This window comes from Lutra lutra, chromosome 1 (genome assembly GCF_902655055.1).
Source record: "Lutra lutra chromosome 1, mLutLut1.2, whole genome shotgun sequence".
Taxonomy (NCBI): domain Eukaryota; kingdom Metazoa; phylum Chordata; class Mammalia; order Carnivora; family Mustelidae; genus Lutra; species Lutra lutra.
The window spans coordinates 107,655,973-107,682,448 of NC_062278.1; the positions used below are offsets into that span (position 1 = coordinate 107,655,973).

Consider the following 26,476-nt stretch of genomic DNA (forward strand, 5'->3'; position numbering starts at 1 on the left):
CAGGCTGGCTAATATAAACAGTCTCTCCCCTAACCCCTAGTACTCCAGAATCTAGCAAGATACATATGCACAAATTATAGTCTACAAGGGTCAAAAAGACTTACGAAGTGCTGTACTGGCCAGAGATGGCTGCTCATGGAAAAAATGTTGCTATGTGACAACTGTGGTTAGGACTTTCAGGTAATAAACACGAGAAGTAGATGCAAGAGTGTGGGACATGCAGAGGCTCTAGCAGGCTGGTGGTTTGGCCGGAGCCCAGGGGCTATGAGAGAGGGTGGGGAGAGATCAGTGCAGCCAGATAACCTAGGTCCTGATTGTGGAAGGTACTGGAGGCAGGCTGAGGAGTTCGGTTTTTATTCAGTAGGCAATGGGGAGCCATTGAAGGGAGCAGAAGCAGGACTCAAAAAGAATATATTTAACAGGTGTGTTCTCACTTTAGTTTGTTGGTGACAGGTACCTTTAGAGTAATGCATTAATTGCACCCATACAGAGCTTGGAGGCTTGTGACAATGCCAAAGCCTCATCCCAGAAACCGTACTAACTGAGGCAGTCGCCACCCTGCTAGGCAACTGGACCTCCTGAACTTCAGATACATGAACAAGACCTTTAGAAAGCTGTTATCTCCTCGCCAAGTCACTGAAATGGGAAGGCCCCAGGGTCACAGAACGCACTTCCCCAAACTTCCCTGCCAACACAGAGGGATTTACTCCTAAATCCTGCTACTCCTCCCTTCTCCACACCTCCTATTTATCTCTGGGAATCCCTCATCAATTTTTTTACCCCATTTCCTAATCTGCAAAACCAAAGTAACTGCTTCTGGTGTCCCAGGAACAATCATAAACATCAAAAGTCCCCAGAAAGAAAGAGATTGAGAAAAAGAGAGAAAGAAGAAAGAGAGAGAGAGAGAGAGAAATCACTTGACTAGCTGACTTTTTGAACCTTCTGTTTTAACCAATGAGATCTTCTCCCTAGGGTCTCCTTGTGTCCTTCCCAGCTCCTTATTGTAATCAACAGTAATCTTCCCACCCCTCTCTCCCTCCTCCTCTTCTCTTCCCTCAACTGGCCTCTTTCTCCTAGGGAATATGACAGCAAGAAAGAAAGTAAAAATGTGAATTCTGCAGAGTTACTAAATTGCAACTTGGAAGCAGAGAGGCAGTGATGTCATTTGGGCAGATGGCTGATTTACAAGCCACTTTTGTCAGCCGTAAATTCTCTTGACCAGAGATGCACAGCCCCATCCACAGAACCATATACCTTGTGAGGTGGTATCACACAGGACCCACCTTGCTGCCTCCTGATCCCATAGAGAACCCTGCCATCACAGCAAGCACACAATTTCTTCCCAGCTCAGCCTCTCCAGGATTTGAACAACTTCACTTGCTAAGCCTCCCTTTTTTTTGAGTCCCTAGAGGAGCGCCACCCAATAGAAATATAATGCAAGCTATATGTGTAATTTCAGATTTTCTAGTAATGATGTTTTTAAAAGTAAAAGGAGATAAAGTTAATTTCATTTAACTCAATACACTTCAAATGTTATTTCAACATGTAACAAATATTTCATAATTATTAATGAAATAATTTACATTCATTTTTCCACACTGAGACTTCAAAATCCCTCATGTATATTTTGTACTTAAAACACACCTTGATTCAGACCAGTCATAATTCAACTGCTCAACAGCTGTATGCACCTAGTGGCTATTCTATTAGATGGCAAAGCTCTAGAGCATCACCCAAATCTGCCATCATCGCAGGGGTAAAGTGAATGTCACCCACATGAATGTTATGTACATCAATATGGAAAATGGGACTTTTGGCAGGAGAGGGTGGGCAGTGATGATGGGGTCGAATGAGGCTTCACATAACTGAGGCAACATATCGACAGAGTCCCACCAAGGTGAAATTTAGAAATGCTATTTCACCTGCAATGTGATTTTAAGATTAGTAAAATATGAATTTTGTTGAATCTATATGATCTCAAATATTCCAATGAGAACTGCAAAAGCCCAATAGAGAGATGTTTTAATATTAAACAAGATAAGTATATAAATTATTATATATATACTATATATATAAATTATATAAGTTATATAATTCAATGTCTTACACTTTGAGGGGCTCTTTTGAAGCCTATGTCTTTCCCATGTGACACAGTTATTGGAATCTCTGGGATCATCTGAACTCTTGATCAGGCCTGTCACTGCTAGACACAGCTTCTGAATTTTCTGTTGGAATCAGTCATTGAGTAACATCCTGCTTCAGCTCAGCCCCTACCCAAGTGGGACTCTTGATTGCCCAGAAGCTGACCCTTATCAGCTAGTGATGTGTTAGGGATATAGGAAGAACAGAACAGGGGAAGGCAGGAGGTTAAGCAAGACAAAAGTCATACAGAAACTTCTGCTTGATCCTACGTGGGACCATTGGTGAATACACTCCAGAGCTGTCCCCATAAGAGGCAAAGAAGCTGATCTATGATTCTCCAGCACCTGCTGACAGTCTTAGTTATGGGCCATCCCAGAAGTAGGTAAATTCTCAGGCACTTCCGGCTTTCTGTGTGTGTGTGACTGGATGTGTGCACAAGCAAAGGGGCTCCAGGAACCCAGGAGAGGGCAGGAAGAAGAGTCTGCAGTGCTAGCTATTGGAAGGCAAAGGGGGCTGTGGTCTAGACTAGGCTCTGATGCTACTTCGTTACATGATTTTGTACAAGTGAGCAAACCTCATTTCCCCCTATGTAAAATGATATGATAATAGTCCCTACCCCAGTGAACTGTTGTGAAGAATAAGTAAGATAATATAAACAAAGTGGTTTGCATGATACCCAGCACTTACTAGGGAAAGGTATTTTAGACCAGGTCAGAGGAATCTTGGCAGGCTGTTGGGAGATACTTAGAACAGGCAGGCCCATCATACTCTGTCTTGCAACTCTTGACTTGCCAGCATTTGGCCTGGTGCCTATCAGGTAAGTGGGTGTCAGAGTCACTGCACTGCTGTCCACAGCCCCTCCAGAACAGAGTAAGGGCTAGGGCTACACACAGTCTGGTCCAGAGACATTAGCACGGTGCCTGTCACATGGTAGGAGCTCAATAAATGTTCATGGGAGAGAGAAAGGAAGTGCCCTAAAGACAGGGTCCTCTCTAGGGCTCTTTTTGCCTGCTTTGGCTCCCAAAGTGCCAGTATTTTTCTGCTCTTTTCCGAGACTTTGTCACTGATTTTCTGTCACTTAAATACATTCTCCTGGGCCACAATCATGCTCAATACTGACAAGGTGAAACTAGAAGAGATCTACATATTTCTCATAGACCAAACTCCCAGGCCCTGCTGCTCTCTTGGGCAATCCATGGAAATACCTAGGCCAAGTTGGGACCCCATAAAAGGTATATAATCTATGTAAAGTGGGTCATCCCTAGATTTACACTTTAATAACAGTAATCTCTTACATTTATGATTTTAGCACATTGTAGGACAAAGAAGAGTACTTTTTTGATTATTATACCCATTTTATAGCTGATAGACTATAGAGGTAGAACCTAAGTGAATTGCCCAACGCCATAGGGGCTGTCAGAAATAGAATGGAGATGAGAACCTTGGGCTTTTTAGTCTGGAGCTCAACAGTGTGCTGAAACCAAGAAAATCAGCAGGAGTTCAAGGCTACCTTTAGGGGTCAGCTGAACGAGAGCACCAACAGAACCAGACCAAATTTCACTCTGTGAAACAAAGCTGAGTTAGTTGCTAATTGTTTACTCCTTGGCTTACACTCGAGATAAATAAATTTTTGTGTAATAAAAAATACTTTCTAGACAGACACTGACCAATTCCCATGAGATTCTTGTAAAACAGAGGTAGCTATTAAGATCCTCATTTCTAATAGAAATAGTCTCAAGTAGGGAGCCAGTTGCCCAATACTCAGCAGTGAATCAGTGCCAATCCCAAAATAGAGGCTGGGCAAGTGAGCTCGTCTCCCACAATAGCCATAAAAACCTCTATGGGCCTAAGAGTGTTCTGGAATGAAGTTAGGGTGTGGCCCCAAACACAGCTTGGGCCACACTCTTTTCCAAGCTCTGCCAGCCTTATTGCTCACGTCATTTAGGTCTCTGCTCAGAATTCACCTCCTCAGAGAGGCCCTCCCCGATGCTGCCCCCAATCTAGTCACTCCTTAACATCTTCACTTCCTTTCTTTTTCTTTACAATCTGTCACAACCTGAAATTAACTAATTTAACAGTGGTCTCCCCACTACAACATGAGCTGAGTTGCACCATGCTCACCACTATATCCCTGGGGCAAGAACAGTGCCTGGAGCCTAGAAGGGACTCAGTAAATATTTGGGGAGAAAATGAATGAGTGAATGAATGAACAAATGAACTTGTCCTTCCTAATGGCTGTGTGTTTTCCTTTGGACAGTATTCTACCCCTCCAAGCTGGAGCTTGGAAGGGAAGGACACAGCCACACTGGAATGAACATTCCACTTAGACCTCTGATAAGTGTTAACATGCCCCAGCAGTTCCTAAATATAATCAACTCAGAGTCTTTCACCCAGCCCAACATTACTATGGTTCACCCCCTGTCCCTGGGCCTCCACACCTGCCTCTGAAACCCCTGCCTCCTATACCTCTAACCCCAATCACAGGCCCATAGACCAACACCCACCCCATCATCCCCACTATCTCATTCCTAGGCTAACTCCACCCATGTTGTCCCCTGCTCTGTCCTTCCTCTAATCCCCTCACCATCCCATTTATACCTGAAACTAACTGTGCGTCAGTGACACATATTCTGTGTTGGAATAAGCTGTAACATTGGTTAACTGAGTTAAATTCTATTTAATTCTATTTAAGAATATAAATGTTAGGGCACCAGGGTGGCTCTGTTGGTTAAGTGTCCAACTCTTGATTTTGGCTCAGGTCATGATCTCAGGGTTACGAGATTGAGCCCCGCATTGGGCTCCATGATGAACCTTCTAAGCTCCAGCTTCCTAGAATTCCATGAGGCCTAAGGCCCCATCTCTACCTGGGGCCTGGAGTCAGCTCCCTGAGCCCCCAGCTGCTGGCTGAGTCTTGCCTCCAAACCGACAGAGGAGCTAGAACCCCAGAACTGCCCCCATCTGACTCTACATAGCAAGCCTTGAAAGAACTGCCTTCTGCCAAACTCCTTGCCCAGTTCAACACTCCTCAAGTGTCCTGCACATGGACCCTTTGAAGACCAGAACTCCAGCTATGTTTCTACAGAACCAGTGTCCCTCCCAGCCCCATTGGACTATTGCTGAGACCTCAGCATGCCATGTAACCCAGCCCATCCAAATGTATAACAGAAAGAAGGGCTTGTTCTGTCCTGCAAGATCAAGCAGGATAGAACATCAATCACAGGAAATGTTTATGGCCAGGATTCAGCAATGATTCAACTACAAAAATATAATAGGCAGTTCTTATTATGCCCGTCCAACATCATTCTTAATCTTTTTAGTAAGCATACCCAGATTTTCCTTTAAGAAACTATCCCTCTTCCAATATCTGAGAGGTTTGGGGGGAGCTAACCCCACCTCCCAGACTAAGGGTGAGCATAGCCCAAGTCACCATATTATTCTCCCATGTTACAGGGAGCAGTTCACAGATGGGCATGGAAAGAAACAAGTCCAATCAAAGCCAACTCTAGACCTTTTTCTGGAACCACTGGGAAAGAGAAGTTCTATACTGTAACAGCTGAGCTGGGAGAAATAAAATTTGGAGGTGCTGGATAGTGTCTTGCCTCCATGTGTGAAGACCCTCCCTAAGAGAGAAACCAACACAGAGGAAAGTAGAGACAAGAGACAGAGAAAGAAACTGATTCCTGATGACATTATGTGAACATAATTGATTTAGAGAGACCTAAAATCAATACCTTGAACTTTTAAATTATGTAAGCAAATAACTTCTTTTCAAATATACTTTAACCAGTTTGAGCTGAGTATCTGCCATATGCAATGAAGAGTCCTGACTGACACAATTAGACATGATGAATAATGAATAACAAATGGGCCCAAATGCTAAGGAAGATTGTATTAAAAGTGCCCAGAAAATGAAATGTTAATGTACTGTCAATATTACCATTCCAGGCCCCTTAGAGTCTGGTCTATGCACCCTCTCCCCCATCCTCTGATGCAGCTATGCCCAACAACCACAGTTTCCAGCATGTGCCTCTGTTTACCTCAACAGCCTTGGGTTTGAAAGACTTCTCTGTACACTCTACATACCCTTTTTTTAAAGCCTATTTTTAAGTAACCTCTAGACCCAACATGGGGCTTGAACTCATGACCCCAAGGTCAAGAGTCATATGCTCTACCAACCGAATCAGCCAGGTGCCCCTACATGGTCTATTTTTAATTAGTCTTCTCCTCTATTAGATTTATAAGGCTCTGAAAGGCAAGGGCTGGATTTTACTTCTCTCTCAATTATTTGCTGGCCCACAGTAGACATTTAATATTTGTTGGATGGATGGATGGATGGATGTGTAAGTAGATAGAAGGAGGCTACACATGCAGTGCCATCCTGTACTTGGTCCTGCCAGCCAAGTGGATTTGCCTATTTGACACTACAATCTCCAAACCCACATTGCTCCTCTAAGGGCTGATATCTAAGATCTATAAAGAACTCCTCAAACTCAACAAACACAAAACAGATAATTATGTCAAAAAATGGCCAGAAGACATGAACAAACAATTCTCCAAAGAAGACATACAATTGGCTAACAGACACATGAGAAAATGTTCATCATCATTAGCCATCAGGGAGATTCAAATCAAAACCACATTGAGATACCACCTTACACCAGTTAGAATGGCCAAAATCAACAAGACAGTAAACAACAAGTGTTGGAAAGGATGTGGAGAAAGGGGAACACTCTTACACTGTTGGTGGGAATGCAAGTTGGTGCAGCCACTTTGGAAAACAGTGTGGAGATTCCTTAAGAAATTAAAAATAGAGCTACCCCATGACCCTGCAATTGCACTGCTGGGTATTTACCCCAAAGATACAGATGAGGTGAAAAGAAGGGCCACCTGTACCCCAACGTTCATAGCAGCAATGGCCACATACCAAACTGTGGAAAGAACCAAGATGCCCTTCAACAAACGAATGGATAAAGAAGATGTGGTCCATATATACGATGGACTATTACACCCTTCAGAAAGGATGAATACCCAACTTTTGTATCAACATGAACAGGACTGGAGGAGATTATGCTGAGTGAAATAACTCAAGAAGAGAGACTCAATTGTCATATGGTTTCACTTATCTGTAGAGCATAAGGAATAACACGGAGGACAATGGGAGTTGGAGAGGAGAAGTGAGTTGGGGGAAATCGGAGGGGGAGACAAACCATGAGAGACTGTGGACTCTAAGAAACAAACTGAGGGTTTTGGAGGGGAAGGGGGTGGGGGTGTTGGGTGAGCCTGGTGGTGGGTACTAAAGAGGGCACATATTGCATGGAGAGCTGGTGTGGTACAAAAACAATGAATCTTGGAACACTGAAAAATAAAATTAAATTTTTAAAAAAGGAATAAATAACAATGAGCTCCTGGTACAAAGTGTGTTACAAAGAGAACTGGATTATCTAGTAATTCTCCAAATTGGAATCTCAGGCCCATGAAGTCTACCCTAAGCCCTCCTGACTTAGATCTTACAATACAAAACATAGTGATTGTTCTTCACCTTAATTAGCTTTGGCACATCTTCCTTCTCCTTACCAGAGATGAAACCTGGCTTTCCCTGACAAAAACACCACTTCCCTCTTTGATGAGGTCTGCTCTGATTTTCACTTCCCACTGGGCCATGAGCAGGCTCAGCATTTGTGCTTACTGCCCACTGCCACATCCTGACCCGGCTGTTGTCCTGGAGGCTCCTTATCAATCCCCTTTTCCAAACACGTTCCATCCCAGCCCCCCAAGGACCCCATGCTGGCTTCCTTATGACCTACCTTGTCATTATCCAGAAGTCATGGATCAGCCTCTTCTTTGAGATTTTTCTGAGCATTTCCTAGTTCTGACCACTTGGAAACATGTGAACTGGCACTGGCCCTTATACTCACCACAAGGTATTCCCAAGTCATAAGTTATCCCTATTGTGATAGAGCAAATTTGATCATCTCGGTGTTCCAGACATCTCCCTCTACCAGCTGCCATGGAGGAATCTGGACTTCCAGGCCTGGTCCTTAGGCTTTTGTGATACAGATCCAGAGGGAGAGGGGAGAGGAAGACAGGAGATGCTCCAGCTGGAAGTGGAGTAGAGTTTTAAAGGCAAAGATGAAGAAGGACTACCATAGTTTGGGCTGTACTGAGGGCTGCTCAGATAGCTGCTAGAGTGGGTCTGAAATCCAGCCCATGCTATACCCCCTAAGTCTCATGCCCTCAGGTGGATGGCGACAACCCCAGAGAAGAGAACATCTATTTCTAATCGGTCTTCCCAAAGAGAACTTTTATTTTTATTTATTTTTTTAAAGATTTTATTTATTTATTTGTCTGAGAGAGAAAGAGCACAAGCAGGAGGGAGCAGCAGGCAGAGGGAGAGGCAAGCAGAGGGAGAAGCAGGCTCCCCACTGAGCAAAGAGCCTGATGTAACACTCAATCCCAGGACCCTGGGATCATGACCTGAGCTGAAGGCAGATGCTTAACCAACTGAGCCAATCAGGCGTCCCCAAAGAGAACTTTCAGAAACTCATACAAAGCTGCCCTAAAAGCTAACAGTTGTCCAGGTCATAGATGTAGATAAGAGAGAACGGATTTTAATAAGAGCTGTGGTGCTTATCTCCTTCAAGGTGATCAAAAAATTCAAGTTCAAAACTTAAGTTACTTCAAAATGATTTGTGTTTCTGGGCTTTCCTCTAAAAGGGGATGGCATGGTAGGTGAAGAAATTATAAAGTTACTTTACCTTTGCTTTCTTTTCCCAGTTCTGAAGCTCAGAGTTGGCTCTCGCCAAAGTATGGTTTGGCTTCCATTTGAATTTGTCTCCTAGTCCTACAACCTTGCAGGGCCTCTCCTTCTTGCAGCTTCTCTGTGGTCTAGCTGCCTGGAGGATGCAGAATGCCACTTGAGACTGTCTCCCCATGCCCGCTGGCCGGGCCACTGCCTGCAACCACCTGAGGGTCTTCCTAGATTGACAGGGCCTCTACACCACAGCCCAAAGAGTTATTTTAACAGAGATCTTGAATCATATTTCTGCTTAACGATTCTACCATGGCTTCTTGCTTCCCGTAAGATACATATCAAACTCTTCACTCTAGCCCAACAAAACCTTCATGGTCTAACCCTGCCCATCTCTCAGGCTTATTGACCCGTGCATATCCTTACTCCAACCCTACTCAGCTACCTCTGGTTCCCATGCTTACACTGCATGATTCCTTCCCAGATGCATTTCCTTTTGCCTGGAATGCTTCCCCCTTTCTCTCCCTCACTGGGCACCTTCTAGCCAATGCCCACTCATCTTTTAAAACTCTGCTGCAATACTAACTCTCCCAGGAAGCCCTCTCTGATTGCTTTTTCCTCCAGTCTGATTTAATGCCCCTTCTATAAGCAGAATTCCATTGTAGCACTTATCACCCTGTACTGAAACACTGATTTGCCTCTCTTTCTTCTGTCTATGATTTTGAAATCAATAGGAAATCAGAACTCATCAATCTTTGCAAATTCAATGTCTGGTAGAGAGTGGGTTTAGTGAAATTCCATTCGTCTATCCAATTCATGCATTCATCCAATCAACCCAGAGTGCTGTGATCCTTAACCCCACCTTTTAAGAATTATTCACTGGCCATCTGCCACTCTCCTAATTCCCCTAACACCAAAATGCCCTTGATATTTATCCCATGTAGAGCTTACTCTACATGACACACGATCTCTTGAATGTCAGTGATTTATTTAAGATTTCATTTATTTATTTATTTGACAGAGAGAGAGAGAACAAAACCAGGGGGAGCAGCAGGCAGAGGGAAAGGGAGAAGCAGGCTCCCTGCAGAGCAGGGAGCCCAATGAGGGGCTTGATTCCAGGCCCTTGGGATCAGACCTGAGCGGAAGGCAGACACTTAACCAACTGAGCCACCCAGGTGCCCAGTGAAAGTCAGTGTGAGTTCTTACTTGACCCTGGACCTGATACATCATAAGCAAACTTGCTGGAGGGTAAATTTGTAGATCCTTGAGTGTCTCCTCAGAAAGGGCTATGAGGCAACTTTTGGTTTGATTATGTTTTAAAGTCATAGCAGTATTAAAACTCCTATAATTACTGTGGCCTTAAAGTTTTCCACAAAAGTTAGATGTAATAAAATAATGTCTACTCTTACAGCTTGCAGAGGAGATGTAGGTTGCCTAAATGATATTTTTCATAGCAAAGGAGACTTATCTTTATGCAAAAATGGCCTCTCTAGGGGCATCCGGCTGGCCATCAGTAGAGCATGCAACTCTTGATCTCAGGGTCGTATTCAAACTCCATATTCGGCCTAGAGCTCACTTAAAAAAAAAAAAAAAAAAGCCTCCGCGAAATAACTTAAAGAGGCTCATACTAAAGCCTCAGAGGTATTATAAAAGACAAACCAGTAACAACAAAAAGTAAGAAGATCTAAGTAATTAAAGTAGGAGGAGAATATATCACTGAAACCTAGGCTAAGGAAAGCTCATGCAGGGAGCCTCCTGACAGCCAGAGCTAAGACAGAAGTATAATAAGTTAGCTAATAAAAGAAAGTAAACCAGGATTTATTATCCCTCTTTAATGTACATTTATTTTCCTTTAGTCCAGTACCTTCCCATTCTGGGAAATGCTCTCCCAAGTCCCACCCAAATCATGTGGCTCAAATAGAAGCTCTCTACCTTTTTACCAATCTCCCCTTCTTCATTCCCCTCTACCCACATCCCCTTTGGCCAACCTTGGACTCCTAACCTAAACTGGGCTGATCATTGTGCCCCACTTCCCTGACACAGTGACTGGTCTAGGCTTGGGTAATTGAATGAAACTGGGCCAATTAGAGTCTTTCCTGGGGGCTTTTCAAACTGAAGCTACCCTCTCAGTTTCTCTCTGAAACCAACCAAAGAGAAGCGAGTCTCAGAGCTGCCAACAAGCAAACCCCCAACCGTGTGGCAGAAGTCCATCTGGGAAATCCCACCTGAGAAAGAAGCCAAAGGAGGGTGGAAAGAAATACTCAGACTGTGTTCAAGGCCCTGGTTCCTCTTCTTCCCAGACTCTGCTACATCCCGGCCCTTCCTATGAATTGGCTATGTGGCCAAATACCTTCCTCTTTTGCCCAAGCTGATTTGACCTCAGTTTCTATCTCTGGCAACGAAAAGAATGCTGACTAATATAGGAACATTGAGCAATGCGATGGATGGTGAGCTCTAAGCCACTTTTACCAAAAACACAGATGTTCTGCATATGGGCAGCTCTTCTCATGGACTGTTTGGTATTTACCATATTAGATTCTACTCTACAAAGGCATTTTTGTAAATGGACAGCTACATGTCTGTGTACATAACATAGGGGTAATGATCAGAACTTGAGATGTGGATGATGAAAGTATTTCTCTGTTGTGTTTTATTTGAGAGCTCCATGGAACATTATTCAAAACAAGAGAAGAATGGATTTTCTGGTCTTGACTATAGGATGACCCACATGCCCTAGGCACCAGGGGTGGAGATGACAGAAATGAATTTTTATTTTTGTTCTTACGTAGGCTCCACACTCAGTGCAGAGCCCAACACAGGGCTTGAACTCACCACTGTGAGTTCATCTCACGGTGGTGAGTTCAAGCCCTAAGCTGAGATCAAGAGTCGGATTCTCAACTGACTTAGTCATCCAGGCACTCCCAGGAATGACATTTCATTAAAAATTCAAAGGACCCGGGCACCTGGGTGGCTCAGTCAGTTAAGCGTCTGCCTTGGGGTCAGGTCATGATCCCAGGGTCCTGGGATTGAGTCCTGTATCGGCCTCCCTGCTCAGTGGGAAGTCTGCTTCTCCCTCTCCCTCTGCCTGCTGTTTCCCCTGCTTGTGCTCGCTCTCTCTGTCAAATAAATGAATAAAATTCTTAAAAAATTCAAAGGACCCAATTATACTTCTACCTTGGGGCAGCAACTTCTGCCCACTACCTTCCAATTCTAAAAAAAGATCTGCAGGATTCACTATGTAGGCCTAGCACATTTGTGTCCAAATAGTCATGTGAGTAACTTATTGAATCCACAACATTCTGAAGCATTTTGGACGTTTTAACCGCTCCTCATAATTTTTACTATGGTGACCACAGTTGATCATCCTTCCCTTTTGTAATGCTGTGCAATAGCCTCCCAACTCTGTGAGGACTTCCTGCTCTGACCAGGATGCTACCTAATCACTGACTGAAGAGGAGTAACAAGTTTGTATTGACATAAAATATTTACAAGTTGTCTGCTAAATGCCAGCCATTGTAATGTTGTCAAAGACCCTCTCATAGCTCACTTTCAGCCAGTTTCTAGATCATGCATGATGGTTGACACCTGTACACCACACACTCTTGCAGATATACGGGGGGGCTACTCAAGATTTGAAGGGAGAAAACAACTGAAAGTGCAAAAGAACTATCCTCTTGCCTGTAATATCTCAGGATCCTTATCTCTGATGCATATGAGACAAGAGTCATGGAATTCTCTACCACTTGCATATTTTTCATGATGCCTTAACCCTTCTTCTGCACCTAATGCAGGTCTGGCACATAATGGCTGCATGTAATAGACTCTTGCCAGTTTTTCATTGCCCAGCATCTGAAGCCCTTCATAGGTATAGCAATTCTCCCTCGGAATGAGATGTAGTGTGTGGCAGAAGCCACTTCCTGATCCAGAAGCTGCAAAGGTCCAAGGCACACTTACCAGCCTCTGTCACAGCTAAGGCATTGGCATGTGTAACTCAGCCTGGACCAATCAGATTAACTAACTCCAGGCTAGGAACTGAGAGCTGCTAATGCAAAGAAGCAGGGACAGAGGAGAGCCCGTTCAGCGGAGGTAACAGGAGAAGCAGCAGCCTCCGGTTTCCAGGAACTGCAAGGGCAAAGATGCCCATGGTCAGAACTGCACTAGCCTTGGCCTCCAGGATCCTGCAGCAGTGAGGGAGTCCTCCCCACATGGTTCTGGGTGGTTTTGGGCTGTGGTCCTGGCTACTGCCTGGCCTCCCTGGCCCCTGTCTGTTTTCTGAGTTTGGCCTTCTGGGGCACTCTGTGAGTTAGCTACATAAATCCAGTTGATTTCTCTTCCTTAGAATGAAGAAATCTGAGTCATTATCCTGCATAAAATGTTTAGGCAAATAAATTCATAAATGAATCTATTTTATTATGTGTATTTCACAAACTTACTGGGACAAACACAAATCATTAGCTTCATTGTGTTGTATAATGAATGGCACTGAACATCAGAAAGGCCAAGCAATTCCTCCAAGATTTACACAGCCAATAAGTGGAAGGGTATAGACTCAAATGCCAGTGACAAGATTTTAAGATGCTATTCTTTCAATTATACCAAGCAGTTATTTGTTCCTGCTCCAATGATATCCTATAGGTTCTTGAGACCCTATACTTTCAAATCATACTGTCTCTTCACCTTGCATCCTGACCTGCTCCCTTATTTCTTATTTAATCCTTTGACCCAGACTGGTGTCCTAAGGCATGCTGAGTCTTTGCTGCTATGGGGTCTGTTATCTCAGCCCCCAGACAAAAATTGGCTTGAATGTTCCCATAGTATCCTGTTTATGTGTGCAAGGTGAGGGGCACATGCACATAGAGGCAATAATTTTTATATTTTCTCCTCATTTTCAGCCCATGTAGGTCATACTAGTGCATGGTGGGGAGAGGGAGTTAAGGGTCTTACACAGGAAATGTCTCAACAGCCACATTTCTGCCCAATGGAAAGATCTGTTTTCAGCTTCCCAATCGGGAAGCCCCCTTCCTATCAAAGTGAGTTCCTTGGAGGGTAAAACCGAGACAACGTTATCTACTTGTTGTTACCTAATTGTTGATATTGTGAAGATTAAACCAAATGAAAGAGAATCCAGCAAAGTTCCTGGTATGCAGAAAGGACGCAAAAAATGTTGGCCTTTCCAGATTCCAAACTGCAAAAAATACTTACTACAAAGATGTTTATTACCACATTATTTACAAAAACAAAATACTGAAGTAACCTACATGCACAATGAGAGAATGATTTTCATATTATGCATCTATTAAAAATTACAGCAAAATAAATAGGAGTTCTGAAACTGGGGGAGATTATAATGAAAAAAAGATGCAAAACTGTATGTAAACTATGTTTACAAGTATTTTATGTTTACAAATATTCTGATGAAACAAGGTAGAAGGATAACACCAAAATGAAACAAATTTTATCAGAAAGTCCCATAATACATTATCCCCAAATCTTGCAGTCAAATGAGCTCTGGCATTCAGAATCGTTTGGGTATTACCGTAGTTTGTATGTTACATAGCACCTCCAGCACTCCTTGATCCAGCACACGAGGACTCCAGCAGTGAATATATGAATAGTGGCCCTAACTGGAATAAACAGACTCTAAGTAGCCTCCCCTCAGTTCAGGATAGATGTCTCCATCAGACAAATGCAGTTTAAGACACAGATCTGTCCACCAAATAAGTTATGAAAAGCTCTTCAATTATCAGCACTTTGGGGATTTTAGAATTGCAGGTAAGAAACTATAGACCTAGGGGCGCCTGGGTGGCTCAGTTGTTGGGCATCTGCCTTCAGCTTGGGTCATGATCCCAGGGTGCTGGGATCGAGCCCCACATCGGGGTCTTTGCTCAGCGGGAAGCCTCCTTCTCCCTCTCCCACTACCCCTGCTTGTATTCTCTCTCTTTGTCAAATAAATAAATAAAATCTTTAAAAAAAATTAAAAAAAAACTATAGACCTAAAGTACTTAAATATTAACCACCACATTGGTTCTGCCAAATGAACAATATTAAAAGCATAAAATGCAGGAACTCATGCTAGAAGTACAATCAGTACTTCTTCCAATTTGCTTGAGTTCACCACTATAGCAACAGCAATCTTCAATGTTCTCACCATTAGCCAGATTTCTAATCCAGACCAGAGGGCCTTAACTCATTCTTGTTTTCTTTTGCACTTACACTATCATCCACGCTTGCTGGCTCCTTTGTAGACACCTTACACTACTATGCAGCAAAAGCAAAGACATAACTTCTACACGTGGTTTGAGAGTAGCTTCTCACCCCACTTTCTGCCATACAGTAACTGGTTAATATATAATAATATTATTAACAGATCATCCCACAATGCCATTCCCATTCCTGACCTGTGCTTGATTTTTGTAGCCAGTGGCCAAAGGCCCCTCATCATGGCCTCAGGGAAACAGATCCAGAGACTGAAGTACAGAAGTACAAGGCAGGAGCCAAGATCCAGGCAGATCTGGGGCATCAGCAGCAACAAAGGAGCTTGCTGTTGACTCAGCCTCAGTCTGCAAGCTTTTTTGTTCATGTAGAAAGGTTTTTTGTTCATGTAGAAAGGCCAGTTATGAGGTAGGGCTGTGAGAAACCTGATGATCCCTCTCTTCCTCACCACTCCTTCCCTCAGCCATCCCTGGGACCCACAGCATGATTGCCCTCAGGGATCAACATCACTTATGGGATGAACCAAAGTGGCAGTGAGTTGCTCCATGCCCCCCAAAATGGCAAGAACCACTTCCTTAGATGGAGATCCTTTGGGAGCTGGGGTTCAGTACACAGGATGCACAACCAGTTGCAAAGACTTAGATTTAGGGACATGTCCAAAGGCATAAGACAAATGGCGGCTCTCTTAGTCGTCTTATAAAAGACACTAATAATCTTACGACATTAAAAAAAAACATTATTATGAATGTTAAATCATGCTTCCCTTGATATTCCTGCCATGAGACTAATTGGACATCTGACATTTAATGTATGTCATGAGCTACTTTTAAAGCTTTATTCTCCTTTGCCCTTTTCTCAGCCTCAACTCTATATATCTTCCCAACTTCCTCATTCCACTCAAGACTTTAAAATAGGCTCCCAAAGGGAACTACATTGTCTGAGTTACTAGTAATGTCCCTGTTTACAGCCACCAGGGTTATATATGCAGCTCAATAATAGCTGGGCAGCAGGTCCAAAGAACATGTATAAAATGCTGTCAGTGAGGAAGATTCTCGGGGCAGGGGGAGTGGAATCGGTAGATTCTCTGATGCACTGAACCATATAAAAGATCATGGTGAGAGGCTGTGAGTGAAAGATAGCCCCAAAATTAAGCAAATGGAAAAAAGAATGAATTATTAACTTCAGATAAAAGGCTTTACAAGAAACAAAGTAAAACATTATCACACAACTTGGCTCAACAGGAAACAATGTTTTCATGGACATAATGTAAATTCTTAACACAAACTTAACCAAAAAAAGTGATAACATTATACTGAGAGATTATAGGGAAAGGAAGTGTATGGTAAGGGATTTAGGTATAAGTGCTAAGTCTTTATCAGACATGCTAGGAAATCAATAAATAATGTCTAACATTGAGAAATCAGAAAAGAATAGGAGTAAGCATATTTTGAAGAAATATAAATATAATACCAGAACAAACAGCTAAATGTCAAAAATGGTGGCTTCTGATGAGAAAAATCGAATGGTAGAGGAGGTAAAGAGAAACTTTTGTCATTATAAGCCTTTAAATAATATTTGACTCTGGGCACCTGGGGGGCTCAGTTGGTTGAACCGTTGCCTTCGGTTCAGGTCATGATCTGAGAGTCCCTGGATCGAGTCCTGCATCGGGCTCCCAGCTCCATGGGGAGTCTGCTTCTCCCTCTGACCTTCTCCCCTCTCATGGTCTCTCTCACTGTCTCTCAAATAAAAATCTTTAAAAAAACAATATTTGACTGTTTGTTAACTATCTGCATGTAGTACTTTGATAAAAATAAATCTTAATTTTAAAAAATATACATGAAAATTGGAAACATATGAGAGAGCTCACAGAAAAAGAACTACAGCCAATCCTTAAGCATATGGGAAGATGTTTGAGCTTATTAAGAATAAGAGAAATAAAGGGCACCTGGGTGGCTCAGTTGGTTAAGCGTCTGACTCTTGGTTTCAGCTCAGGTCATGATCCCAGAGTCATGATTTCAGGGTTGTGGGATTGAGCCCCATGTGCTCCGTGTTCAGAAGGGAGTCTGCTTAAGATTCTATCTGTCCCTCTCCTTCTGCCCCTCCCCCCAAATAAATAAATATATCTTTTTTTAAAAATTAAGAGAAATGCAAATTAAAACAAAACAGATACTGTTTCTCATCTGTCAGATTGGGAAAAATCCAAAAGTTGGAAGCCATCCTCTTTTGGCAAGCCTGTGGGGAGTGCACAACAACTGAACCTCTATCAGGGAGAATCTGGCATATCCCCTTCAACTGCAGATGCATTTCTCCCTGACTCAGCAAACCCTCTTCTAGAAATACAGCCCCAGATAGTCCTGCATGCATATAAAATGACATGTATAAGGTCATTCATTACAGCATTGTTATACAGGAAAAGATAAGAAACAATCCAAATGTCTGTCAACAGGGGACTGGTTAAATACACTATGGTTCCATCACTCCATGGAAAATATTTATGTTTTCAAAAAAAAAAAGGAGGGAAAATTACATAATTTAACAGCCAGCTTCCAGGCCCTCCCAAGCACAGAGGACTGTGTCAGAAGCCTCTCAGAGCAGACTCTCTGCCTTTCTGAAGTGTGAGCATAAAAGGAACTTGGTTCCCAACCCCTTTCAAAACCTTAGAAGCAAAGCAAGACAGGCAGTGAGGCAATGTCTGACTTAATATCAGTCCTAGGGCCAAATCTCACTTGGTCACTTTATTAGCAGAGACCCTCGGGGCTTTAGTTCCTTATCTATAAGCTGGGATAAAATGCCCTTCCTCCCAGGGTTGCTGTGGGAGAGCATGTGTGACACTGGTGGCCCAGAGCTCTGCTCACAGTACTAGAAGAAAGATTCCTGTCTCCAGGCCTGTGTTCATTATAGCAAAAAAATCATCTTGGAAATACCAAGATAAGAATCAAAAGTCACTGCTCTGAAGAAAAGAATAGAAGGAATTTCCCTCCATGACCAGGCAGTTTTGGAAGCGACTCTTCATCCCCAGGCTGACATGCACACCATGTGGGAGTCTCCAGCAACTCATTGTACCACCTCCTCTGAGGGCTGGTAGACACTTTCCCTAAGGATCCCACATCATCAGGGAGCGAAGGGCCTGAGCCCAAACACCTTCAAAAGGACCAGAGTAACCAGCGACGCACTGGAGAGCATATAGCCAGCAGTCCTATGCCAAGCCACTAACAAAACTGCTAATCGGGTATACCTTTATATGACAACCATTTTCCAGTGATTCAAAACAGAATGAATACACCTAAAAATGGGTACTCAGGATATTGAGCCAAGTTGACTTTCCTTTACTTCTGAAAGTGGTTGTGATCAATGCAAAAGCCATGCTCGAAACTGGTGAGTAAGAAATGTGTCTGTCTTTCTCAACTCATCTTTATGTTGTGCCTACCCGTTACCTTTTATATATTTCCTGTGGAACAAAGCCCTAAATTTAGGGGCAATTTGTATTACAGTAAAAAACAAGGATTTCTACAATGTGTCCAATCCCTGCTCTAGCAATGATTACATATGTAAAGCTGGGTTTCCATTTCCTCATCTGTAAAAGGGAACATCAGCCACCTTCACCACACTACTGCAAAAAATAAAATCAGATAACTGTGTCTGTCTGGCACATAGCAGGCGCTACTTCCCGCCGACCCAGGTGTCCCCTTGCCTTGTCTACGTATGGGACCTAATCAATTCCACAACAGCCCATTGACCCTGCTCTTCGAAGTCCAAGGAAAAATTTCCCTCTAAACATCTCAGAAAAATGAAAAAACAATACTTTTCAAGATATTTCATAGGTAAATACTTTTTAATTTCCTCAGCCAGAACCAAGAGTTAAGAAGAATATCATTTAAAAGAATTATAAAGGCATTTCTTTTTCAAGTTCCGCAAATACCTTCTTCATCCTCATTTCCCTTAGGGACTGGTTCTCACCACGTCTGCAGTGATCTGGAGAACTCTGGATCCAGCCCTATTCACTGCATTCCTGATTCTCCCACATTCCTGTCCCAGGCATTTGCTCATGGTAAATACTCATTAAACGGTTCTAAGCTGAACCAAACAGAATGAGGTTAAGAATTTCACAAAGACATATTGAGCATCTACTATACCCTAGGCACTGTGTAAGAGCATTTTCCCTCTCCCATTTAGTTTTCACAACAATCCAGAAAGGTAATCATTGTCCCCAGCTAACAGATGACAAAACAGAAACTCAATAGCACACAGTGACTTGCCTTGAGTCCCAATGTCAAGAAGGGCAGGACAGGAGGATGGAGCCCAGGTCTCAGAGTGTGTTATAACTGGGAGCTCCTCACTGCAAAAGCACCTTTGTTATGCTTTCTCTTCTAATCCAACCCCTGTGCACAATAGAAGCCCTTAATTTTCAGCAAGTCATTTGATAACTCCAAATGAGGGGCCACAAACTTTTCTCTACCTCTATTGGTGAACAAAGACAACATCATGTTTCCAACACACTAGTCAAACCAAGGGGGAAAAAAATCCCCATGACTTCAGTAATTTTCCATCCTCTGGAACAAAGACACATACAGAGAAGATTCACTGTAATATAAACATTGCTTTTAAATGATACCAATTTCTCCTTTAATATGCCTCCAACCCTAAAATCTAGGGTTTAATAACTTCCTTTCTTGTATCTTGAATAGACACACAAATCTAAATAGTTATACAAAATGTACATGCAACAATGGCCACCTAGTTAGATTGGGCTCTCACATCGTTACTGATTTTCCTTACAACCTGCACCCAGTTTGACTGTAATCCTAGGCGTGCTGACCTGAAATAGTTGCTGGCCGCAGCGAGCACCACGCGGTGGCAGGAGAATTCCTGAATGTCCACACACAAGATGACATCGGTCAGAGCATTTTCCACACGGAGGGTGTCCAGGCCATTCTGCAGAATTAAGGAGAGTCCCGTGTCATTGAATTTTACCTTATCCCCATTTAAGATTTCTACCAGGTCTCCCCTTTTCTGGGAGGGCTCATCTGTAGAAGGTGCCAGAGGCCCTTCCAAACTCTTCTCTACCACATCGCCCATGGTCCAGGCGTCCCTTTGTCCTGCCATCAACATCCAGACTGAAGGAGCACCCAAGCTTCAGGCAGGTCACATTGCAGAAGCTGAGCGGATTTCCTGTGTAGAGCCCTCCACTTATCACCAGCTGTCACACACACACAACAGGAAGTCTCGTACTTTCTCATCCTGTTACTACAAACGCCAGTAACTTCTATTCCTCTTCTTTCTGTGAGTCACCAAAAGGTTAGAAATCACTTAGAAGGGGTGTGTGGATAGGGGCTCCAGGAGAGAAGGGGTGGCTTCTCAGAGTCTGCTATTAGTGCTGTAAGGTTATTTTGGTCCATCTCCCCCTCATATCCGTGAGCAGGAAGCCTCTGATTCTGGCTATTACGTTTGTACCTCTGGTGTTTTATAACCAAGGTTGTCAATGATAGGATGGGCAGGGAACATTCTATGATCTTCCCCCTCCCTCTTCTCAGGAGTCTGAGACCCCATGATAAGCCCCCACCCAGTCCCTTGGGAACTTTGTAAAACTTTGTGGCATTCCCACTTATATCAGCACTGCACATCTTCTGCCTTTGTCTTCCTCCACTGCTCAGGGGGAAAACAATGTCGTAGCAAATATTAATGTTCTTCCCCCACACAAGAAAGTCTATTGTTTCAGATATGTCTCTGGGGACAGAGGAGAAATGGTCTCCAGAAACTCCATCCCCAGGGGCCTCTCTCTTAGCAGACTAATCAGGGCAGGTCAACACCAGTTTACTCTTGCAAGTCTCAACTCAAATTGGCCTTATCTCACTCAGCATCTAGTGGCCAGGTTTCTACTGAAGTATCTTCACCATGAAGTAATCTTCATTACCTTTGCAGGTGTCTGTTAAATAATAATAACTACCTTTTCATAAACTTCTACTATATTACAGATTAGAGAAGTTAACTTATTTTAATGTATTTTAATCCTTATAAGAATCCAATGGGGCAGATGACTTTCTTCATTTTACAAAGAAGGAAACTGAAGCTCTGCTCAAGCAAGTAACGGGACCCACATCTGTTTGGCTCCAAAGCTCGTTTCCTCCACCACCAACAGGTTACAAGAGCTATAATATCATGTTGGTCCTGACTCCTGCATCTCCCACAGAGAGAACCGCAAGGCTTGCCTGACACTGCTGCTCCAGTCCTCTGCACCTCACCAAAGTGGCCTCTGCGGTCTCACTCCTGCTCTCATGCACTGTCAAGCAGTGGGGAGCACCAGCTGTCCTCCTGATCAGCAAGGAGTCCCCATCCTTTCTCTGTCCTGGTCCGTGGTGACTGAGCACTCTCCAGGGGTCCCAGTTGTGCCTCAGTTCTTCTTCTCTTCCATGGATGCTTACTCCTAATGTCAGCGTCTTTGTTATCTCCCCCCGACCAGACTTGTGCTGTAACCAGAGCTCTGACAATCAAGACATGTTGGCCTCAAGAACAGAATAGCCCATTGAAGTCATTTAAACAATAGAAGTCTCACATTATAAGAAGCCAGCAGAATGGAGTCCCAGACTAATCTAGACACTCATCCTTCTGTTTATCAAGAACACATAATTTTTCCATTTTCCCATTCTGTCGTACTCTCCGTGTGATGGAGATGCCCCTCATGATCACATAATAGCTGCCCCAGTACCAACAAGTCCAAAAGCAGGAAGAAGGGCAGGTCTTTTCTCCTTCATCTCTTTTTACCAGGAAGAAGATATTTCTTAAAATCCCCATCAGACTTCTCCTAAGTCACTTGGCCACCTCAGACTAAACTCCAGGAAATACAAATGGAATAACATGACTGCCTTGCACAAAACATGATTCATCTATGGGCTTGAGTCCACTTTCCCCCAAAAGAAGGATCTGATAGCCAAATGCTAACACAGAGAAGGGGCAAGGGCTGGTGTGCGGCTAGCCTCCTGAGCCCACCACACAGAACATGCACAACACAGACACTTCGCACACACCTCAACTGGGAGGAGCTCAGCACTTCCACCTCCATGGCTCTAATCACCACCTCTGGTAGAACTGAGGATAACACATGACGACGCAATCCCTCTCATGGCATCTTGTCACCCAGAACCTCTCAAAGTATGAACAACACTGACCATATTCAGCTCCACTCCACCCTCCTATTAAAACAAAAGAGAATAAAACTCAATTCTCCATTCACAATAGTTCCTGGTCACCAAGTTCCCTTATTATTTTTCGTATACTTCCAAGCCCACCTGCCCCATTCTCTTGACATAAGCAGATAGCTGTTACCTTCCCCCCACCCCTACATCTTCCTAGTAGGGATGCATGCACAGACATGTACTGTAGGTGTGATAATGTCTACAATTAGATTTAGTACAAAGGAAAAAAACACAACTAGTTTGGCAACCATGTCAACCTGGATATGCTCTGAGATTTAGCATGAATTGATAAATATTCTTTATAGCTATAAGCAAAATAACTCTGTTCTGTGGAAGTTTTATTTTCCCTACCAAGCAACAAAATGTACAAGCCACTGGCAAAAGCTTTAATACTGAGAAAACAATCTAATTATATCTTACTAGACTAGTTGGCTTTATAACGCTTGAAAGGAATAGATTCCATGCAAATGGGTAGCTTCACTTAAGGGAAATCTCTATTCCTAAAACCATAGTTTGCTCCTTCTGACCCCAGTCAACTGTTTACTCTAACACAACCTACAGTGATAGAAACAAGTCTTAAGTCAGCTACAAAAGAAGAACCACTGGTCCCTCATGTTAACTTATTACTATTAAAGCTATCATTTATTGAGTATCGACTATTTTTCAAGAAATGTGAGAGGCACTTTATGAATTCTGATGCACTTAATCTTCCCACCAATCCAGTGCAGTTACATATTATGATCTCCATTTTAGAAACATGAAGACAGGTAAGATCACATAATTGGTATCATGTCCATATCCCTTCAGTCTATCCTGGAGGTCACCCACAGACAGTTCGTATAAGCACACCAAAAGCATCACTCTGCCTGAGAGCATTCTTCAGTTATAAGGGCAGGTGGTCTCATCAGAAGTGCCCAAGAGTGACCTGCAGCTGAGAGCCAGGAGTTGGTACACAAAAATGCTAGCTTCCTGTCTCTCGATGGGAGTGCTGAAGTGTGTTCTACCCTAGCAGAAGACTCCCAGAGGACTGAGCTCTAGTTGCCCAAGTAGTAACCCATTCACCCTCTAAGGAAAGGAAGCCTCTGATGCTATTTCCTTATATTCCAGGGTAGGAAGGGAAAAGTAAAGACTGTCATCCCTCCCCAGAGAGGATTTGTTTATATTCCAGAATAAAGGTTTCTCTCTCAGGAGAAGGAAGATGGAGGAAACAGACCCATGTGCCAGCTGCCCTATATAAGTTCTGAGTCTCATAATTTCAGCATTCATCTCCTATGGTGCAACCCCATTGTACACTCACTGTAACATCAGGCTTTCATCACATTATCTATAGAGATAGGGATGCAGAGAACTGGTAAGATGGTCTGTGCATAATAAATTATCTTTTTTCTGATTCAGAGAATTTGTGTTTCCTGTCAGATAAAAATTGAAATACATACATACATATGCATTTAACATGCAGTTTATTTTTTATCTATCTATCTATCTATTTATTTAGGAGTGGGAAGAGGACGGGCTGAGGGAGAAGAAGAGAGAGAATCTTAAACAGCCTCCACACTCAGAGCCTGACACGGGACTCCATCTTACAATCCTAAGATCATGATCTGAGCCAACGTCAAAAGTTAGATGCTTAGGAGTACTTGGATGACTCAGTTGGTTGAATGTCTGACTCTTGGTTTTGGATCAGGTCATGATCTCACCATGGTCAGCTCAAGCCCAAGTGGGGTTCTGCACTCAGTGCAGAATTTGCTTCAGATACTCTCTCTCTCTCTTTCTCCCTCTCAAATAAATAAATAAATAAATAAAATCTTAAAAAAAAAAGTTGGAAGCTTAACTGATTAAGTCACCCAGGTACCCCAACATGTAGCTCATTTTAACTTGATTTCTCTAGAATGAGTGGTAACAGGTGTGGGAGGGTAGAACCAGCAGAATGAACAAAATGCTTCAGGGTCTAAATTCTACCAAAGGTGACCCAGACTTCATACTTTCCTGATGCCTGCAAAACTTCTCCTTCAGGATAAATGTCCTTCCTGCCTTCATAAAGCTTCTCCAATATACCTACATGTATTGCAACCCTTGCCTGTGTACACACTGCTCTCTGCTTTTGCTCCTATGGGTGCACTGAAGCACTGTATTGTCATTTCCTGGCTACTTGTCTGTCTCCCCCAGTAAGCTGTGAGCTCCAGTCAAGTCATCTTATATCCCAGAATATGGCACAAGCCTAGTTACATATGCTTCAGTCAAGAAATAAGGGGTGGATAGATGGATTTCATGGTGGAATGAAAGAATCATCAAAAACTGGAAGAAGACGTCTGCCTTTGTAGCCAGTGGCTCTCTTAGGAGGACATCCTGCATGGCTGAGGTAATATGTGAGCTCACCTGGGAGGACAAGAATTTATGAGAGAAAAGGGAGAGGGTAAAGGCTTTCCAGAGAAAAGGAGGAATGAACACACCAAAGGTAAAAAAGAACAAGGAGTACTTGGGAGAAATACAAACCATTAGGCATCACTGGAAGACAAGGTGTGTGAGCAAGGTAGGTCTGGAAAATGGGGTACAATAATAAGACATGGGGGGCTGAGGGCAGGTGCTACTGGCCTGATGCTGCATGAAGCCTCTGCTCAGCATTCTGTACATTAACTCCCAGACAAACATGAATGGATAGCAACAGAAAATGGTATTGAGACTATGGAAATCAGCAATTTTGTACAGAAAGGTTTGGGAAATGTTGTTACTGTAGTCTGCCTGCAGTTGGGACAAAAGTGGAAAACAAGATGAGTTTGGTGCTTTGGAAAGTGAGAAAGCTGATAGTGAATTCTATTCTCCTCTATCAGGAGGAGTAACTAAAATAATGAAGCTCTTGTATAAAATCTGGGACTTGTCAACAAATCTTGTTATGAAGATGGCTGGCTGATCAAGATACACTGAGTAACCCTTCAGAACTGGATGAATTAATGAGTGAAGAAGCATATGAGAAATACATAAAACATACTGAGGAATGAAAATGGAACCCTTAAGTAAACAACTTAATCTAGCAATGTGGTCTTAAATTAGTGGTGTATAGAGGATTTAAAAATTGCAACTTCCAAAAAGAGAGCCAAAGTTGGTGGCATCACAATCCCAGACTTCAAGCTCTATTACAAAGCTGTAATCATCAAGACAGTATGGTACTGGCACAAAAACAGACACATAGATCAATGGAACAGAATAGAGAGCCCAGAAATGGACCCTCAACCCTATGGTCAACTAACCTTCAACAAAGCAGGAAGGAATGTCCAATGGAAAAAAGACAGTCTCTTCAACAAAGGGTGTTGGGAAAATTAGACAGCCGCATGCAGAAGAATAAAACTGGACCATCTCCTTATGCCACACATAAAAATAGACTCCAAATGGATGAAAGACCTCAATGTGAGACAGGAATCCATCAAAATCCTTGAGGAGAACACAGTCAGCAACCTCTTCCTGTGACCTTAGCCGCAGCAACTTCTTCCTAGAAACATCACCAAAGGCAAGGGAAGCAAGGGCAAAAATGAACTATTAGGGCTGCATCAAGATCAAAAGCTTTTGTACAGCAAAGGAAACAGTCAACAAAATCAAAAGACAACTGACAGAATGGGAGAAGATATTAGCAAAAGACATATCAGATAAAGGGCTAGTATCCAAAATCTATAAAGAACTTATCAAACTCAACACCCAAAGAACAAATAATCCAATCAAGAAATGGGCAGAGGACGTGAACAGACATTTCTACAAAGAAGACATCCAGATGGCCAACAGACACATGAAAAAGTGCTCCACATCACTCGGCATCAAGGAAATACAAATCAAAGTCACAATGAGATACCACCTCATACCAGTAAGAATGGCTAAAATTAACAAGTCAGGAAACGACAGATGTTGGAGAGGATGCGGAGAAAGGGGAACCCTCCTACACTGTTGGTAGGAATGCACATTGGTGCAGCCACTCTGGAAAACAGCATGGAGGTTCCTCAAAAAGTTGAAAATAGAGCTACCCTACAACCCAGCAATCACACTACTGTGTATTTACCCTAAAGATACAAATGTAGTGATCGGAAGGGGCAAGTGCACCTGAATATTCATAGCAGCAATGTCCACAATAGCCAAACTATGGAAAGAACTTAGATGTCCATCAACAGATGAATGGATAAAGAAGATGTGGTATATATAC

General features: G+C 43.0%; 1 protein-coding gene across 1 annotated transcript in view; it reads right to left on the bottom strand.

Moving 5' to 3' along the window:
• Positions 1–20,258, bottom strand: part of KLHL6 (kelch like family member 6) — a 55,387-nt gene extending 35,129 nt beyond the window's left edge. Inside the window, exon 1 of the mRNA XM_047731585.1 lies at positions 19,920–20,258. Within this exon, the coding sequence (XP_047587541.1) occupies positions 19,920–20,212 (293 nt within the window). The 5' untranslated portion in view covers positions 20,213–20,258. The remainder of the gene's footprint in view (positions 1–19,919) is intronic.
• Positions 20,259–26,476: the final 6,218 nt, after the last annotated feature.